General features: G+C 44.1%; 1 protein-coding gene across 1 annotated transcript in view; it reads right to left on the bottom strand.

Annotated features, from left to right (window-relative positions):
- Nucleotides 1-4,981: 4,981 nt before the first annotated feature.
- The window catches only part of RCAN2 (regulator of calcineurin 2), a 255,918-nt gene continuing 240,235 nt past the window's right edge, over nucleotides 4,982-20,664 (bottom strand). Inside the window, exon 5 of the mRNA XM_061196122.1 lies at nucleotides 4,982-7,500. Within this exon, the coding sequence (XP_061052105.1) occupies nucleotides 7,340-7,500 (161 nt within the window). The 3' untranslated portion in view covers nucleotides 4,982-7,339. The remainder of the gene's footprint in view (nucleotides 7,501-20,664) is intronic.

Raw genomic sequence — 20,664 nt, 5'->3', positions numbered from 1 at the left:
AAACTGTGCAAAGAGCACAAGTGTGCTAAGCAGCAGAGCAGGGGGTAGGGGTTGTTTAAACCTGGGTCACTTGGCACCAAAATCTGTGAATTCAGTCACCAGTAATAATTGCTACCGTTATTAGTATTATCTTATTAAGTCCTCATGACAAAGTGGGTTTTTATACCCATTTTACAGGAGAGAAAACTGAGTTTCAAAGACTCAAGTAACTTGTCTAAAGTCATAGACACGATCTCTATCCCTTTCTCAAATACAAGGGTGGCACACAGCCCAGAATTAGGGTGGGTCCTGCCCTCTTTACCACAGGCCCCTCTGTGTTTTTCATAAGGACCCCTGACAACTGTCAACTACAAATTGGCACTTGCCATCTAGGATTAAATCAGGGCCGCTGCAGCTGCTGACCTTCAACACCCCCTGAAAGGAATTCAGGGTGGAGATCAGGAATGTGGAGATCAGGAATGAGGCACTCGGTGCTCTCAGAAAAACTGGCAGAACAGGTCTTCAGCTAGTTAGATGCTTTCAGGAGCTGACTTTATGAGCCCAGTTCTTGCATCTCCTTGTATCTAGAAAAGCACTAAGTTCCTTCTTGGTGATGTCTGCTCCTCGTGACTAGCAGTAACCCTTGTGAGAACCTCTGCAAAAATATGTGCTTGATTGTATGTACTCCCCCTTCACCAAGATCACATATATATTGACCTTCCCCTCACTACATCTTTGGAGCAGTTTCTCAGAGCTATCTGAAATGCTATCTCCTGAGATGCACTCCTCATTTTGCCCCAAATAAAACTTAACTCGCAACTCTCATGTTGTGCATTTTTTTTAAGTTGACACAACAGACAAAAACAGATGTTCACTGTCCTTCTGCCCCCGCAGGGGTGATTGGGAGAAGCTCTCCTTTCTCCACCACGGGAGGTTGGGCTGAGTTTCCAGCACATCTACTCCCCCAACCCTGAACTCAGCCGGACAGACGGCACAAAGGAAGCACGGAATGGAGCTTCGCTGGGCTGCTTTTAGAGAAGCTACTAACCCCTGGTATATAACTGATCCACACAGGAATGCAAAGGCAGCGGGACACATGGAGAAGACTTGTACAGTTCCCAGAACTCCAAGGATGGAGAACAGGCGGTCCAGGATGTGTGAGGTTAGTTTCTCTGGGACACAGACTCAGAGGGAGATGTGCGTATAGGAAGTTTACCAGGGAGCCTTTAAGGTCCACACGTATGGGGGAGTGAAGGCAATACAGTTAGGCAAAGAAAAAGAGTTGAACTGAGATGCAGAGACCTTAGCCAACCCCGCAGGGAGCTCTGGAACTGCGGTGGCCTTTCAGAGCTGCAGGATGGGGTTTTCCCTCTGCCACATAGCTAGTCACTGCATGCAGGCTGTCCCTGGGGTGCGGGTGTGACCTTGGGTGGGGGAATCTTTCCAGCTGAGTGCAGTGCCTGGCCACTCAGTGGAGGGCCACCAACACCACGGCATCTGGGGACGGGGAGTGTCTCCACCCAAAAAGGGGTAGGGGCTTGGGAAATAGGCTATCAGGGGCTGAGGTTGGCCACATTAGAGAAACAGCTATAAATCTTGCTTTAAGAATAAAATGACCCCATAGGCAAATCCAAAGTCCGTTTGGGGAACAATAATTTCACTAATGATTACAACTAGTCAAAGATGCCCCACAATCCTGCCCAGCCCTAAAGTTTTCAAACCCAATTATTGGGTGAGAATGGAAAATAAGGCAAGAGAGTCAAGGAGGGATACTTTTTTGTGCAAAATATTTCAATCATTTCAGCTTATTCTGGGCTTCCTATTTCCAACTTCTACCAAACGCACTTGGGTTCACTCACACACACACACAGACTCTCTTGGAAAGGAGCAGATGAATGAGTTTGACAGAAAACTTTTTGCTTGAGATTTTCAGTTTCTCAGATTGCAGATTTAAGGGGAGAGCCTGCCAAGTGTTCCATGACGCTCTGCATGGTGGCTTCTGGCAGGGACACTCTGTACCAGCTGATAAATAAAGGTTTCCCTGCATCACTGACTTATTCTTCATCACCTGCTCTGTCTCCCCTTTCCTGCACCAGGGCCTTGTCAACGACTTGAGAAGGGATAAGAACAAAAACAAACTTTTCTAGAATCATGAAAAGACACTGCGTACTGACGTTGGTGCTGAGTTCGGTAGATAAGACTACAGTGATGAATACAGCTATTCAAAGCTATCTTTTTCAAGGATAAAGTGGGCAGTAGAGGGTCAGGTCCCTCACACTGGAGTATCTGGACACTTAGGGCTGTGGCTTTGTGTTAGGAAGTGTCTATTAAAGCAGGATCTGTCACAAGATGAAGTGGGTCATACATTTCCTCTGCTGAAAACCCTTCTCATTGTGCTTGAAATGAATTCCAAGCCCCCTAGGTTGGCCTCCCAAGCTCTATGGAGCCTAAGCCCTGCCCCCTTTCCCAAACTCATCTGAGACCACACTTGCCCTCATCCTCTGTACCTCTGCCATACTGATGACACTCTCAAGTTCCCTCCAAAATAAAGAGGCATCTCCACGTCCCCCGCCTTCCCCCTGCTGCCTGGAACTCTCCGTCAGCACCTCGATCGATGGCTAGGTTCTTCTCTGTTCAGCGTCAGTGTTTCCTTTTCAGAGAGGCCTTCCCTGACCCTGATCCTCTACTTTTATTCTCTGTCCTCATGTAACCGAGCAGGACCCTATGGGGCCTTCCTGGGACAGGCCTTCCACCGTATCCTCTGCTTTAGCTCCTCTATGAAGTACATAGATAACAGTATTGATGCACATTTCCTGAGTTGTTTTACAGATGTGAAAAGCCCCACCACGTGGAAGATGTTAACTACTTGATGACCGTGAGCACACAGCCCCGAGGCTTCCTGGAGCCTAAGGACTGATAATGTTGACCCCTGTGACACCACACTGTTACCTCACCATCAGCCAATCAGAGAATTGTGCATGAGCTGATCACATACCCTGGGACCCCCCCTCCCTCACCTGGCTTTTCAAACTGCTTTGCCGAAACCCTTTGGGGAGCTCGGGGCTTTTTAGGGCGCGAGCCACCCGTCTCCTTGCAGGGCCCCGCAAGAAACCTTTCCCGCTCCTAACTCCAACGCTGTTCGTTCGGCCTCACTGCGCGTTGGGCACACGGACTTCCCCTAACACTCCTACTGTGTTCTGGCTTTTCCTCACTGTGCCCACCTACCAGAATTTCTAATTATTGGTTTGCTTACTTCTTTGTTTATTGTCTCTTTTCCACACTAGACTCTACTCCCTGAACTGGCAGGGACAATATCCACCTTTTCCACCACTGGAACCCAGGGTCAGGCACATAGTAGGTCCTTGGTACACATTTGCCACCTGAAGGAACAGTGCCTCACCCAGGGCTTAAGTACTATGCTTTCTAGTTTATAAAATACTTATTTATAGATTGTAAAGGAAGGCTTTGTGCATATGGAAATATCTCACCAACCTAAGATCCATGAGATGTGCTGTTAGGGTGAGAACATTCCAATCCTTTTTTACAACTAATGGTTCCTTCCCGTTTTCACGGTGGTTTTGTTTCAGCTGAGGTGTAATTTACATATATACTGCATGCATTTTGAGTGAATTTTGCATATGCACACGTGCGCAGAGGTCTAGATGGAGATGTAGAGAGATGTAGAATGTTTATAGCCCCCAGAAGGCTCCTGTGTGCCCCTTCTCAGTCAATATCCTCCAAAAGGTAGACACTATTATAATTTCTATCCATATAGATCAGTTCTGACTGTTTCTTAACATCATAAATGGAGTCTTACATCATGGACACTTTCATGTATTTTTTTGCTTGAAAGTATGATTTTGAGACCCAACCATGTTGTGGTATATCTCTGTAATTTGTGTTTTTTAATCACTCTGTAATATACCACAGTTTATTTATCCACTCAACAATTAAAGGGCATTTGGGTTGTATCCAGTTAATGGCTATTATAAGCCCTGCTACTGGGAACACTATTGTACGAGTACTTTGGTGGGTGTGAGAACTCAGATCTGCTGGGTGTCTGTCCTGGAGTGGAATCCCTCCCAGATCAGTCTCTGTTTAGCCTTGGTAGATATTACCAAACCGTATTCCAACGTGGTAGTACCAGTTTATACTCTGCCTTGACCGATACCATTAACACTTTGTATTTCCCCATACTTAATTTTGGCCATTTTGAATTGTGTATAGTGTACCTATTTGAGGCTTTGATTTGCCTTTCTCTGATGAGAATTGATGTTGGACACATTTTAACATTTATGGGCCATAGGGGTATTTCAAGTGTGCGTGTGTAAGTGTGAATTGCCTGTATATTTGAAGTACCTGCTTAAGTATTTTGACCGTTCTTACAAAACGAATTGTCTGTCTTTTTCGTATTAATTTGCAGAAGTTCTTTTTACATTTTGGATGTGAGTTATTTAACAACCCTATGTAATTAAGATATTTATCTTCTCCCACTCTGAGGCTTTCCTTTTCACTCTCCTAATGGTGTAATTTGATGAACAGATACTCTTAATTTTAATGAAGGACAATGTACCCATCTTTTATTTTATGATAGTGCTTTCTGTGTTCCATGTAGTAAAATTTTGCCTGCTTCAGGTCTATTACAGTGTTTTAAACTAAAGAATAGAGTGGGGGTTATATTAAAAGTGTCCGTGTACACTTGGAATGGCTTTTAGGACCAAGCTGGCTGAAGTGTGACAATAAACAGGGAGCTCTCCCAGACCCCTTATCAGAGCCCCTCCCACCCCTCCAAGCCTTGAATTCCTCTTCCTTCATGAGATGCTGCCAACCAGCTCCCCCCAACCCCATTTCAGGAAGAGCTCAGATGAGTTAATTTCATCTCTTGGTAACATCTAGAAAGACTATAGGTCGAATCGCCCTCCTCCACAATCACCACTCAGAAATATCCAACTCAGGCGGAAAACACAGAAATTACACTACATGGACAGAGTCATTCAGCAGGTATATTTGAAATCTAAGCTCTTTGAGCTATACACGTGCACAAATGATTCAGTTGGTGGCAATCTCCCCCTCCTCCTCCATGTTTAAACTTTTCAAACTTAAAATAGTGCTGAAGAGGTTTGCATCCTGTGGCTCACGGAGATGCTGAGGCAACTGTGACTTTCATGGTGCTCGGAGGGGCCACCGAAACCCTTCAAGGAGTCCCCCGTTTCTTCTCCCTCTCCTGGGACACGTGCTTCTCCCCACCTCCTCAAACCCAACCTCATGAGAGAACTACTTGATCTGAGACAGATTAACATTGACACTTTGCAATTAATGTCACCAAGACTAACCACTTGGGTCATACACACCACTGAGGTTTTTTTTTTGATGACACACAATGGTCATTTCAACTTTTACTAAATTTTGTTGGAAATGTCTGATGGATCTGTTTTAAAACATTGAAAAGTCATTTCCAAATAGTTTCTCTCACCCGGATTTCTCTAGAGCCCGCCTTCTGAAAATTCTGACGCTTGAGAAGAGAATCAGCACAAAATGGACTGTAGTTCTCACCTTCTTCCACTAGAGGGCAGAATTCTCCACTATTAAATCTAACCTTTTCATTTGTCCATGAAAAACCAAAAACCTTCACAGCAAAGGAAAGTCAAAGCATTTGCTTGTTATATACTCCTCAGATTTTATTTTTCAAAGGAGCCTTCATTTTTCTTATGGAAACTCAGGATTTTACAAGCAATGCTGTCTGTCCTCAGTTTCACCTGTACTGTATCCAGTACTATATTGCTATATTCACAGTAGAACGGACTTTTGTTTCTGAGTAATCAGTCTAATGTTTTAAGTTTCTGATGAAACTTACACCTTAATCAAAAACCACAACAATCCTTCCATCAGGTGGCTGTGTTATTGTTCTTGTGTGTTTTTCTGAGGCTTGGGTAATGAAAGTATTTCCCCACTCCATCGTAATTGGCATCTGCATCTAAAGTAATTCATGAATGTACAGGAGTAGATGAGGCCTGGCACATATAGCAGAAGGTAATGGTTCTATAGGTGTATCTTCTATAATGCACTTTGGGCTAGAGAAATAGAAAAATCACATGTAACAAAAACAAATAACGTTTTTGAGCAATATGGCATTGCACGAGTAGGACTTGCATACATTTATCTATCAGTCTTTCCCTTTGAATATGCTCAGTGGCTGCTACATTGATTTAGCTGCATTCCAACTGTCTGCAACCGACACTTGCTTCTTCGCTTTATTTAAAAACAACTGGTCTTGATAGCAAATCATTTATATCATTGGCTAATCATTTATATATTGGCATGAGAAGTTTTGTGCCCTTTCAAAATTCAGCATTATCCATAATAGAGTGTAATATTATCAGATTACCTGTATTAGTACATGAATGCATTCATAAGCAATGCACATATGTTTTAAAGCAGCTAATGGCTGAACAATCCCTAAATAAAAAACATCCAGATTTTTAAAAGCACAGCTGAAACATTTGTACAAATATACAAAGAGAAAAAAACAATCATTCAGACACCATGAAACTTTTGTGATAAATAGATTTGTCTGAAATCGGTCTCTATCATCCTGGACAAGCCTCCCCAATGAGGCTGGGAAACTTCTACAATGAAATCGTGTTCAAAATCTACTGAGGGATGTCTTTGGGGCCAAGCTCAGTTTTTCCTCCAGGAATTTTAACAGAGCTATGAAGTCTTTGACTCAAAAGAGTGACTACACCCAGACTTGTTAAGCTGGAGGATGCTGATAATTTTGCTAATCTAGATAGGACATGACTGGATGCTGACAATCTGTGACTTATAGTATATCGTCAAATCATGAAAATAAATGCTGGTGATCATGCATGTCCTGGGAATGTCGGGATGCAGAGGACTGAGGAGACCAGATAGGGATATCTCATGCAGTCAAAGTCAAGTTTACTTATGGTCCTACTTAAGTGGCCAGGAAAGAACAACGCACACACGTCAGGACTGGGACTGAAACGGCTCACAAACAACACAGGTGCTATTTGTCACTGATGTCTCCGGCTTGGATCAACATGAGAGCATGAAGGTTGTTAGGCTGTGCTGATTGTTTAATAAGAAAATACTACTTTTTTTTCTAGAATCTTCTAAATAATGTATTATACTTGATGGGTATGATATGATCAGGAAACATATCACCTTTGCCTAGCCCTTTTGTCCGAGAGGCTTGATTACAAGGAAGGAATCTCAAACAACCAAACACCCAGGGATTTAAAGGCAATTATTTTTTTTTTTTTGACAAACAAACAACGGGCGGGGGGGGAAAGCATGATAAAGAGGAGACGAGTATTCTCTTCGAGGTGGAGCAGTGAGCTTAGTTGGACACGGAGGGCGGCGGGCCGGGACGCCGGGTCTGGATGATTTTTGGCTTTGGGGACGTCTTTGGATCCTCTTCTTCCTCGATGTCACTGTCACACACGTGCACGACGACACTTGGGGTAGACTCAGTCCCTGCGTGGAGCTCATACTTCTCTCCTGAAAAGCAAGAGAAATGGGGGTAAGAAAGCGGGAGGGATTTCTACACAAATGATTTGGTGAAGTTTGTTTAGGAAGTGAGGGCGCATTTTACGTGTCTCAGGAGATGCTGAGTCTTCTCCAGGGGTGGTGTTGGAAAGTGAAATGAGATTGATCCGTCTTTGCGTCTCAGCTCTACCGCCTGTCACCCGTACAGCCCTGAACAGGCCCCTTCACCTCGCTTTGCCTCAGCATCCACAGCTGTAAACTTCAGAATGGTAATAACTACAGTCCAAAGGATTGGGGTGATGACTCAGTGGGCCTGGCAGTAAGTTACCAGTTTCTCTTCTCTTTCCCAGCATTGCTGTTAACGGCTGAGTAATTTTGAGCCCATCACCTCACTCCTTCACCTTTTGGAGAAGTTCTCCAAGTTCTCCTCCTGCTGTACATTTCTTATGGCAAGAGCTGCCCCAGGATGGAATAAGGTGGAACCGCCGCTCGTCTGGGATTTGCAGTGGTTACATGGTAACAGGATTTGATGACGGTCAAGTTCCCTCCAGTTCCAAGAGTCTAGTAGTCTATTCTTGACTGTCTCTTCTTGTAGTCAATTCACTATTAGCCAGCAGGCTTCCTGTCTGTCTCTGTTTCATTTCAGGGTGTATCTACTGAGCATCTCCCATGCTCTGGCCCATTGCTAATCATAAAGGATACAAGGCACATTCAAAAATCTTTGTGTCTTCCACAAGAGCACAGCCCAGTGACGGCACATGGAAACAGAAGGTACCACAAAATACTATGGTAAGCGCTGGGGTGGCAATATATGTCAAGGACAGTGGTACCAAATTGCAAGGAGCAAGTAACTCTGAAAGTCTTCCCAGTGGAGGCGACAGCTGACCTGGGTCTAAAAGACAAGTAGAAGGTGTCCAGGAGGTGGGAGGGTGCAAGGGGCATTCTCAATCTGCATGCTTGTAACTTCTCAGGTTAACTGCTGACACACTTAATCTTCCGACATCCTATCTTTCCTTTCCCATCCTTCAGGAATGGGAAACACCTAAAAGCAATGTCTCCCAGACACCCTCCTGGTCAGTGGCTCTCCAGGTCTCACTAGATCAAGTCCTCATTTCTTAGACTAGGACAAAAGACTCTGCACAATCTCTCACCAATCATGACAGCCACATTTGTATACTCACCAAACCAGCTCCTTTTATTTGCTATAGTCTCACCTAGTTTCCGAAGTCCTGCCCTCCCTCCAGGATCAAAGCCAGACACCACTCAGTGCAGGCATCTTGCCTGTATCCTCAGTCTGCAGTGGACAGTGCCCTTCCGGAGGGCCAGGGCCAGGACTGTCAGCGCCCGAGCTGGGGTAGCATTTATGTGCTCCTGTGTGCACCTTGGTAAGTGTCCATGGTGAAAACAGCAAACGCTTGCAAGGCACAGTTTTAAATTTTGTGCTGACATTAGGGACTGAGAAGCACTGACAATGCAATAAGCATCGAATCTCTTCTAAGTGATGCTGAGGAGGATGTAAATATTCAGAGTCATCTGTTGCTATGGGTTGAATTGTGTTCCCCACCCCCCGCCCCTGTCCCCACCAATGATGGTGAAGTCCTAACCCCCAGTACCTATGACCATGACCTTATTTGGAAATAGGGTCTTCACAGATGATAAGTTAAAATGAGGCCATTAGGGTGGGCCCTATTTCAAAATGACTGGTTTCCTTATAAAAAGGGGAAACTGGGACATGGGCACTCATCCAGGGAGAACTCCATGTGAAGACTGAACTTATGTTGCCACAATCCAAGGAACGACCAGAAGCTACAAGAGAAGCCTGGACCAGATCTTCCCCCAGCACCTTCAGAAGGAACGTGGCCCTGTGTTGATCCAACACCTTGATCTTGGACTTCGAACCTCCAGAACGTGAAGCAATACACTGCTGTTGTGTAAGCCACTCAGTTTGTGGTCCTCTGTTACGGCAGCCCTGGCAAACGGATACAGCCATATCTTGCTAAGAGAGTTCTCTCTCTGTTAAGAGTCAGAGAAGTCTTTACTGGACCTCCACCCTGCCCCGAACCAACACCCTGGATGAGGGCTCCGGATATTTCACAAGAATGGAGCATTACACCTCCAGCACTTCCCTGGATCTTGGCAGCAACAAGGAGGGGCAAGAACTAGCTAGAGCTACAGAAATCCGGCCGTAAAGACTCTATAACTTAAAGTCGAGATTGGATGAAATCGTAGGTAGAGAGAGTTATGTGAATAAGGTTGACTTTTTTGATACAGAGAGCTGACGGGGCCGGTGTGGATTCAGGAGAGGAGAGTGACAAAAACAGGGGGACATGGAGCAGAACTCATGCCAGGCTTTGCTTCCCTGCCGGCTAGCAGGGATGGATAGTCTGCCCGAACCTAACTTCCCTGTAATCAACACTGAACTTATTATCCTACATGCCCTTGTAGTTGGGATGTACACATTGACGCTACTCACAGCTCATTTAATTGTGTTTGTTCCGTTCTCCCTAAAGCAATTTGTCATTTTTATCAAAAGCCCAAGGGAGAAGAACCACTGCAGACCTTGCTAAGGAGAGGAAGCTGTGTGCAGCCGGCTTCACCTGAGAGTTCCATGAGAGGCTCTGGGCAACAGGTGGGCAGACCTTGGGTGGTGGCTTCTTTGAGCAGCGGTTTTCAAACACTTGACAGCTTACTGGGGGTGCTTGTTGCAAAGAGAGTTTACCAGCATGAGGATGCAACTCTGCAACTTCAGATGTAGTGGCATCTCCTTTGGTGCCCAGCATCCCTAGGTGTTTCTCCGTGTTTCAGTGTCTGGGTGGGCACTGTTACACGGTTTGGTGTGACAGGCCGGGGGCAGTGGTCCTGTGAGGATGCTGGTGTGCAAATAACTTGCCCCCTCCCTTCCTCCAGTCCGCATCATAATTTTTCATTGGAAAATGATAATAGTGTGGGGAGAGGGTAGCAGAGGGAGGGATGCTGAAGATGCATAAGGGAGAAAAAGCAAGCATCCCAGATCAGCTCTGCAGCCCCTCCCAGCCGCCAGCACTCTTCATCCTTGGCCTTCTCATCTTTGCTTCTGGGAGAACAGCAAATCCTGTGGACAATGATGGCGTTCATCGTACCCAGGGTTTCTAGAATTTTCTCTTTCCTCCCAGAACGCTTTGCAAGTCTGAATGAGAGACACCTTCAGACAAGAAACAGAGAAAGAAATAATTTCTGAGTAATCAGATGAGGGGGTTCTTCTTTTTCTGCACAGGATTTCTTCGACGTCCTCCTGTTTGGAGAAGCAGTGCCTTTTGCAGAGACACTAGTGGCCGCCGTGGTCCCCTCTGTTGCCCTGTTGGGTGTGATGCAGGGATGAGGCGGGCAGCAGCCTTTCATCTTCTGATGGGGGGATGACAGAAAAGAATCTGCCATGGCAGATGGAGACCAAGGGACCTGTGGGGTGACGTGGTGACAGCAGGGACTCCAGCCAGGGGACTGACCAGATGTTGCCCTTTCTTCATCTGTTGGAAAGAAGCTAGCTTTAAAAAAAAAAGTAGTAAAATATGCATAATGAAGCTAGCTGTTTGATGAAACCCTTTCTCTGCCCTGGCTTGGGTAAAGAACATTCTCTTAAAGGCACCTCTAGTTGCAGTGTGTTTATCGATTCGAAAGGAGACGCTTTCCTCTTGGACTAGGTGTGCTGGGGGCACGCTTGGGACGCGGGCCACCCTCTGCAAGGCAACTTTCACATTGAGTTAACAAAGTCAGACTACTTGGTAGTAGAGCTGTTTTACTGCTGTGACCCTATTAATGCTGACATTTCACTGTTCTATTTTTGGAAACTTTCTTACTATCAAAATCCGGCAAAGCCCAACAGCTGCTGAGAGCCCACAGAATCAAAAGACATAGCTTTGGTCTTGCTGGATTGAACTTTTCTGTTTTTGGCCTCACTTTCCCTTTGGGCTTCAGCTAATTCCTCTACCATGAAGGCTGACGTCAGTGCCGTCACCCCCTGGGGATCCACTGGGCTCAGGAGGCGACGAGGAGCCCATGGGATGGCCAAGCAGACCAGTGTGTCTTTTCAAGGACAAGCCAAGGCTCACCCTTCACACTCGCAACTCCTCGAGTCCGTATTCAAACGGTCCTCTCCCCGGGCCTCAGAAAAGAGGCCAGGACCAGAAGCCCTCAGAAAAGGCATTGGTTAGGGTTTTCTACCTCCTTCCATGAAACAAATTCCCAGCCAAGCAAGTGTAAACTCCTCTGGCACGTGGGTCACACGTTAAATTCTCATCCAGGCCTTTGGAACTGTCATGGGCTTGGGCACAGTTCAAAAGACGTGTGTAAGTGTTAGCTTTTCCACTAAGCTAAAAACCATTGAAGGGCAGGTATTTGTCCTATTTTCTGTGAGCTCTCAGTGCCAGGACATAGGAGGTGTCACAGACACTTGCCATCTATCTGAAACACAACAGCAGCCATTTACTGAGCCCTTAGTAAACGCCAGACACAGCTCTAAGTACTTCACATAAATTGGATATTTAATTACGGCAACAGCTCTGTAATGTGGGTTTCATAATGTCTCGATGATACAGGAGGACATTGAGATCACACAGGTAGTGAATGGCAGAGCCACGATTCAAAGTCAGGTCCACCTGACCTCAAAGAATGCGCTCATAATCCCTCTCCAGCCCTGCCTCTCACGATTCTACTGCTTTCAGATTCTACAAGAGAGTCTGCTGAAAGTCCTGGTTTTAACTTTTAATATTCTTTCACGGCAACTCATGTTTTTGTGAACAGTCTGTAGCTAAAGTTGGGCATTTATTCCTTCTGCATCTTGCCCCTTTTTGTTTTGGCCCATTGCTAGTTATTCTAGGTAAGATCTCCTTGACAATGAACCTTTTTAGAAGACAACACTTAGTAAATTATAAAAAATAAAAGGACTATAAATTATAGACTGAGATAATTTGCATCTCTTATGGTAACTTTGGACTCTCTGGAAATAGATCCTCCATGACTTCTTGTTGCTTTACCTTTACTACCTCTCATATTCAAGGTGAATTCTCAACAGGAAAGTTACGTGTTGTAGTAGATCGACTGTGTTTTGCAAAGATGGTCATAATATTTCCTGCCCGACATTACTCTTCAAGAACCTTGCCACTCCTGCACTGAGGACTGCTCCCTCTTTGCCCTTTCCCCTAAAATCTGGGCAGGCCTCTAGGATGTCTTGACTAATACAGTATGGCAGAAGCAACCAGTGTGACTTCTGAGTTAGGTCACATGAGCTCTGCCAGGGTGCTCATGCTTGGAACCCCGCCTCCATATTATAAGGAAGCCCAAGCAGCGCACGAAGTGGCTCCCATGGAGAGAAACCACAGCCTATCTGGGCCACCAGCCAACAGCCATGCCAACTCGCCAGCCAAGTGAGTAAACCATCTTGAAACCTGATTCGCCCGTCCCCAGGTGAGTGGTCCCAGCAACGCTGCACGAAGCAGAGATGAGCGGCCCCCCCTGGGCCTTGATCCAATAGCAAATTCGTGAGCAAAATAAATGATTGTTGTTGCTCAAGCCCTACATTTTGGCGTAGTTTGTTATGTAGCAATTGATAAGTGGGGCACAGGTCATGTAAGTTCTTTGTTCAAAAGCAAGCTAACCCCCTACAATTGAGTTGAAATTCATTGCCTTTGGTGTTTTTTCCTCTTTTCATCCCTGCTCACCTGCTATGTTAGAATGGATACTTCACCAGTTCCAGTGATTCCTTCCAAGGGGAGGGAGTTCCATTAGCCCATCACTGGGACCCCTCTCTCTGGCCCCTCTTTTACTCCTCCCCAGTGGAAGAGGAGTGACATCTAACGGGTACCTTTGGGGAAAGGAACTGGCAATGCCAGCTCACCCTTTTGCCACCTCTCTCTTAATCCAGCCCTGCCTGCAAAGGGCTTGTGCTCTGCCGTGCTCTCGGCCACGTGCTAAGCCCAGCAGAAAAAAAACCCTGCACTGTGGGGCAGTCTGACTGTTTCCATCTCTGGGACGGGCTGGGTAAAACTTCATGGCTCTGGGTTTCACTACTTTTTTTTTTTAATAGGGTCCCTTTGGCTAGTTTTTTTGGTTTTTGTTTTGTTTTTTGTCTGCACCGCAAGGCTTGTGGGATCTTAGTTCTCTGACCAGGGATTGAACCCAGGCCCACAGCAATGAAAGCGCAGAGCCCTAACCACTGGACCGCCAGGGAATTCCCTGGATTTGACTATTAGGGAGCCCTGGCTGTCACTCATCTTGGCCACCTTCTCAGCGTTAGCCTTTCATCAGAAACAAAGCTGGCATTATTAATCTCATCTACCTTATTTCTTATCTAACCCTCAGCAAGTTCTGAACCAAACAGGAAAAAAGCAGGTGTCAGTTATTAATCTATACTGAATTTTAAGAATGGATGATGGCTTATCAAGGCAAGTGCCAAGAGCATCTCTAACTCGACCCTTGAACGCCAGGCCACGCTGTGTTGTGTGCTGAGTGCTACACTTCAGCTTGGATTAACAGCCCTTTACATTTGATTAAGAAGAAAACTGAAAATGCCAGTAGTAAAACCATTTCAGGCTTGGTTATGTTGAGTTGACACTGCAAACCCCTACCCCCAATTTTTTAAACTGTAAATGTGATTTTTTTTTCAAGAGGAAGTAGCGGGCATCAGTCCTGATTTATGGAATAAGTAAAATGGAATTTCCATGTGGGTTATTTTTACTGAACATGCTGCCTGTTGGGAGATTGAACACAGAGACTGAGGGAAGGGTTCAGAATGATTTGAAATGTGTTTGAAAGGGTTCACATTTGGATTGCCTTTTTTTTCAAGTATTAGGGTTAGGACTTGATAGCATTTGGCCTGGAGGGGAGGGCCACAAACCCTGGATTACCATTCTCTGGTCAACTGTGGAGACGGAGGCACCTGGCCCTGGTCCAGCTCTCAGATAGGGGAGAGGTGGGGAACCGGGAAGGGGTGAGGGGTGACTTGTACCTCCTTTCCTCCACCCCAGGCACCAGCCAGTATTTGAGCTTACTGTCTTTTAACCCTCTCTCAATCCTGGCAGGGCAGATGCTGGTTTGGTTTGGGGCCCAATGGGTTCCTCCGTAGAAGGACTGAGTTATAGTGAAAAACATCATAAAGTTTCCCAAAGCTACACCCCTCCCTCCCACAGATATGTTATTTAACGATATCTTTAAGTTATTTGCTGGCAATCTTGTCTTCCCCTAGTTTTCCAAAGGGAAGGAAAGAAAATGTGTGTCTGTGTCTGGGAAGGGGGCAGGGAACACGTCTCTGTACTGTTCCCCCTCTTGCCCCTCTTGTTTCTGCTCCCACACTGGTACCTGACACCTTACTAGGCACTCCTGGCCTCTGTGTCTCTGATGACTCTTTGCCATATTTGAGAACCACCTGATAAATACCACCATAGTGTAATTAGTGTGCTTCTCAATCAAAGGTGCTACATTCCCAATGGTGTCTGGAAATGTGATGTGGATTTTTTTTTTTTTTTTTTGGTTGTCATAGGGACTGGGTAGGGTGTGGATACTGGCATTCAGTAGGTGAGGCCCAAAGATGCTAAATGTACTGCATTGTCAGTTCCAAAGTGTCACACTGAGAAACGCTGAGCTAAGAGCTTAACATGGGCACTTACATTTCAGCAGGAGACTAAGATATGGCTTGAAAATCAGGTGACAATAAGTAGGTAATACACACTAACCATTTACTATTATCTCATTTGATGTTTGCAACAATCCGATTTTACGGTTGAGGATGCTGAGACACAGAGAGGTTAAGAAAGTTGCTCAAAGTCACACAGCTAATAAAAGGTGGAGGCTGGATTCAAACTCACATCCTGAGTTTTAATCATCATCCTAAAGCAAGAGAAATACCTCTCTTCAAGTTGGAGCTTGATTGACAGCTACAAAATAAAAGAGGAGATGACCCAGGGCAGAGGGACTTACTGAAACTTTAAAAATCACAGCTGGGAGTTTCCTGGTGGTCTAGTGGTGAGGATTTGGCGCTTTCACTGCCGTGGTCTGGGTTCAATCCCGGATCGGGGAACTGAGATCCTGCAGCCATGCAGTGTGGCCAAAAATATAAATAAATAAATAAATAAATAAATAAAATCACAGCTATTTGTTAGCCACCTATTCATCAGATCAGTCTGAGAGTGGAGGAAGAACTGATTTTCTAAGCAGAAGGAGAAAAAGGGATTTAGAATTTTTTTTAAAAATCCAGGGAGGAAGAAGTATTTGCAGAGAGGGAAGTCTTCTGCAAATTTTTTCTCTCTGATTCCGTAGTGATTCCACGAGCTCATATTTAATTTTGGGAAACCTCGGAGAAAAATGCAGTAGGTAGACTTGAGGGCAGGATGAATCACTGAAGAGCAACTCTGTCCCTTTCCTTTGTGCAGCAGCTGTTTCTGTCAAAAAACGCCCTCTAAGCTTGGGTGGCAGAAGGTATAAAGCAAAGCCTAGACCAACCCAAATATTTCACTGGCAGTTCCGAGAACAAGTCCATGTAAATAACAACCAACACCTCAAAGGACACACACCTTGTTCTTACTGCCTGGTAGACTCTGTAATTCATGTACTGGCAGAAGAAACAAGAAATCTCTCTGAGGATGCCTTGCTAAACAATACTGCTCAGAGCAGAATGATCATGAACCCACTACGGATTTGATAGTTCTTATGTGCCAGGCACTGGGCTAAGTGCTTTATGTATATTACTTATTGTATCTTCATAATGAGCTTGCAAGTTGTCAAATAATCACCATTAAATAAAAAGAGGTGCAGAGGGGGAAGTAAATTGCTCCAGGTCACCACAAACAAGTGGTAGAGACAGGACTCCAATAGAGGTCCACCGAGTGCGAAAGCATGACCGCCATATTGCCTGTGATGTTCAGGAATGAGGTTGGGAGGGCACAGAAAAGACATCAGGGCTACACATGGACCTCCCTGCCTCAGTAGGTCTGGAATATGTGCATGTTAGGAAAAGATTATCCATGTGAGTGATCGGGGGTCTTCTTCCTCACCCACCCCTATCCTCAGTCCTGATCCTCATCAAAGTAGGAAAACAGAAGTGGTCTTCGGTAAGATGGAGGAGGGATAAGGGGAGGGAGAGGAAGAGGGAGGTGGGGAGAGGCAGAATACTTCCGTAGTTTTGTTTTAAGAGGTGCTCTATTTCAATAAAAGAAAGTTTGCCTCACACTTGTCAGAATGGCTATCATCAAAAAGTCTTACAAATAACAAATATTGGTGAGGATGTGGAGAAAAGGGAACCTTTGTACACTATTGGTGGGAATGTAAATTGTTGCAGCCACTATGGAAAACAGTATAGCGAGCGGTTCCTCAAAAAATTAAAACTAGGACTACCATATGTTCCAGCAATTCCACTCTTGGGTATTTATCTGGAAAAAATAAAAGCACTAATTTGAAAAGATACATGCACCCCAATGTTCATAGCAGTGTTATTTACAGTAGCCAAGATATGGAAGCAACCCAAGTGCCCATCAACAGATGAACGGATAAAGAAGATGTGATACACACACACACACACACACACACACGTGCGCATGCAATGGAATATTACTCTGCCATAAAAAAGCATGATTCTGCCACTTGCAGCAATGTGGATGGACCTAGGGAATATTATGCTTAGTGAAATAAGTCAGGCAGAGGAAGACAAATACTATTTGATATTACTTATATGTGGAATCTAAAAGATAAAATAAATACAGATAGCAAAACAGAAACCAACTCAGATACAGAGAACAAACTAGTGGTTTTCAGTGAGGAGAGGGAAGGCAGAGGGGCAAGAGGGGGTAGAGGATTAAGAGATACAAACTACCATGTATAAAATAGATAAGTAACAAGGATATGTTGAAGAGCACAGGGAATTATAGCCATTAGTTTGTAATAACTTTTAATGGAGTATAACCTATAAAAACATTGAATCATTACGCTGTACTCCTGAAACTAATATAATATTGTAAATCAACTATCCTTCAGTAAAAAAAAAAAAAAAAAAAAAAAAAATTTGCTTATCTTCTGTGGCTTTTCCTCTAAGACTGGATTAGGTGGCCATTTATCTTCATTCCCTCCTGAGTCATTTAGGACCTGAAGGGACTTCATGGGGACAACGGATTGAGGCCCCTGCATTAGTGGTTGAGACAAAGGAGTGGAACCCTAGGTGGAGGTAACGGACCAAGGGAACCAGAGAGGGAGAAGGTGGAAAGATAAAGAGAAACCAGGGAGACAAGGTCCCCGGAGCCTGTGAGGTGGGGCTTGTGTTCCCGGGATGAGAGGAAAATGCAGACGTGAGGAAGGGAAGAGCGTGTGGACGCACTCTCTCTTTGTGTTTGGCCATAGAATCAGGAGGTTGTCCAATCTGGGAATGATCAACCTGTTCCTCCTTTCCCAAGATTAGCGTCCAGGCTATGGGACTATGGGTATGCGCTTGGCGCATGCGCACACACGCCCACGTTTTGGTCCTGTGTCTTTTCCGTTTTCCTACAACGTGCATATTCTACCTGTGAAATAAGAAGAGGAAATATTTCATCTTGCTACTCAATAGTGATTGAGGATAATTGTGGAATATACGCTAAGAAGAAAAGCCCCTTTAACATCACCCCCCCACCCCCGGGAAAATTCTTCGAAAGTAGGTGTAAAATAAGGAGCGCGTGTCCTGGGCTCACAAATCTGTGTCCCTCGGGTCGGGGGTGACGTGCAGAGGCTGCGCTACATGGAACCCTGGGACTGGCTGTTTTACTTGCTTTTCGTGTCTGTGATCAGAGTATAGCAGTTGTCGAACAAGAACTGGGGCTTAGCGGTCATGCTACAGGTACCCCAAATATAGGTGTTCATCTATATTTTAAAAATGGAATTTTCCCTACCTTGGAATCAATGAGCCTGGAATAGAAAATGTTTCTTCCTTATAAGTGACACATATTAATGAAATCTATTTTCCATTTGGGGAGAAACAATGTATACTGAGAAACAAACCAGCAAAATTCCTTTACTATGACATGTTTTGATGGAGAAGAATTCGGAAAAAAATCTAAATATAGCCGATGTACGCAACTTGAAACTCGAGCACCATTTTAAGCCCTCCTCTGCAGTTAACTAAAATTGATCTCTCTAACAAGAGCTAAAAATAGCAGGAGGAAAAAAAGGACCAGACAATGACTTTCCATATTTCTCCTTGCAGGCATTTCCAGTGACAATGAACTTGACCTTCCAGAGCCATCCTAGAGAGCAGAATAAGCTGACATTTCACATCCCACCTCTGACTGACCACCCATCTAGTGCCACGGACATCTCTATTTTGCCATTTTGCTAATGAGTACAGATAAGCTGTTTTGCTGGGCTGGGTTTTGTGTTTCCTATTTTGTTTTACATCCAAAAAGAACATAGGATTATACCCTTTCTGGAGTCAGGAATAATAGGCATTATAAAATAAACAAAAGAAAATATCCGATTCATTCTCCACCAGGACAAAGCTCATCTTATTTTGTCCAGGTCATTGTTAAATGATGGGTGTCTGTAAATTCACTAGGGGAATTAATATAAATGTAGAAAGCTTCTGTTTTGTTGTTGTTTTTTTTTTAATTGAAGTATAGTTGATTTACAATGTTGTGTTAGTTTCTAGCATGCATATATATATAATGTTTTTCAGGTTCTTTCCCATTATAGTTTATTACAAGATATTGAATATAGTTCCCTGTGTATAAGTAGGTCCTTGTTGTTTATTTTATATATAGTAGTGTGTACCTGTTAATCCCAAACTCCTAATTTATCCCTCCCCCCACCTTTCCCTTTTGCTAACCATAAGTTTGTTTTCTGTGTCTGTGAGTCTGTTTCTCTCTCATAAATAAGTTCATTTGTATCATTTTTTTTAGATCCCACATATAAGTGACATCATATGATATTTGTCTTTCTCTGTCTGACTTACTACACTTAGCATGATAATCTCTAGGTCCATCCATGCTGCTGCAAATGGCATTATTTCATTCTTTTTTATGGCTGAGTAATATTCCATTGCATCTTCTTTACCCATTCATCTGTCAATGGACACTTAGGTTGCGTCCATGTCTTGGCTGTTGTATATAGTGCTGCTATGAACATTGGGGTGCATTTATCTTTTTGAATTAGTTTTCATCTTTTCCAGATATATGCCCAGGAGTGGGATTGCTGGATCACATGGTAACTCTATTTTTAGTTTTTGAAGGAACCTCCATACTGTTCTCCATAGTGGCTGCACCAATTTACATTCCTACCAACAGTGTAGGAGGGTTCCTTTTTCTCCACACCCTCTTCAGCATTTATTATTTGTAGACTTTTTGATGATGGCCATTCTGACCGGTGTGAGGTGATACCTCGTTGTAGTTTTGATTTGCATAGAAAGCTTCTGTTTTATATAGACCTGTCCTTTAAAAAGAGCAGAGGATGGTGAATTCTGATCCACATGTCCTGCTTGACATTAGAGGAAAGCATCAAACTTGCCTTAAAGAAGCGATGCTGTGGATACATTTTAGGAGGTGCCAATAAACAGAGAAATGAAATTTGGAGGAACAAATGTCTAAGTTCTTTTGTATTTTTAAAATGTCCTTTTGCAACAGTCTGGAATTTCTTTCGGAGAAATTAATTTTACTCTTCAAGAGATCTCCCTGGTTTCGCAAACTTTGCACTCTTCAAGGTAAGGGTGCTGGCTTCATTAATCCTTTCTGTTTCTCACCAGGGGCAGAGGGACATATTTTAACTTACCAGCTGTGTAGCCTTGGGCAAATTACTTAACTACTCTGTGCCTCACATTCCCCAGCTGTATAAATGAGGAGAATAACACCACCTTCTCGTAGAGTCACTGTGAACATTAAATGAGATAATCTATATAGTAAAGTGTTTAGAACAATGCCTGACACACAGTAAGCCCCATATATAAGTTTTAACCATTGTTTCTATTTACAGCTTTCCCCTTATTTATCTATTTTACTTACTTTCTGGATGAAAAACAGAACATATAGTCATGGAGACAGTGGTTAAAAATGTTTGAAATTGTGCCTCTCATATATTTTCCGGACTATGAATTTGTTCTCACTATAATAAATAGTACAGAGAGATGCTTCTCCAGTGTTAGGTGGCCCTGGTCTCATGTCATAACATCCCATTAAGGATTTCAAAGGATCTCAAAGG

This window comes from Eubalaena glacialis, chromosome 7, assembly GCF_028564815.1.
Source record: "Eubalaena glacialis isolate mEubGla1 chromosome 7, mEubGla1.1.hap2.+ XY, whole genome shotgun sequence".
Classification (NCBI taxonomy): Eukaryota; Metazoa; Chordata; class Mammalia; order Artiodactyla; family Balaenidae; genus Eubalaena; species Eubalaena glacialis.
The sequence above is the reverse complement of the archived record's forward strand: the minus strand, read 5'-3'. Positions and strand labels throughout refer to the sequence as shown.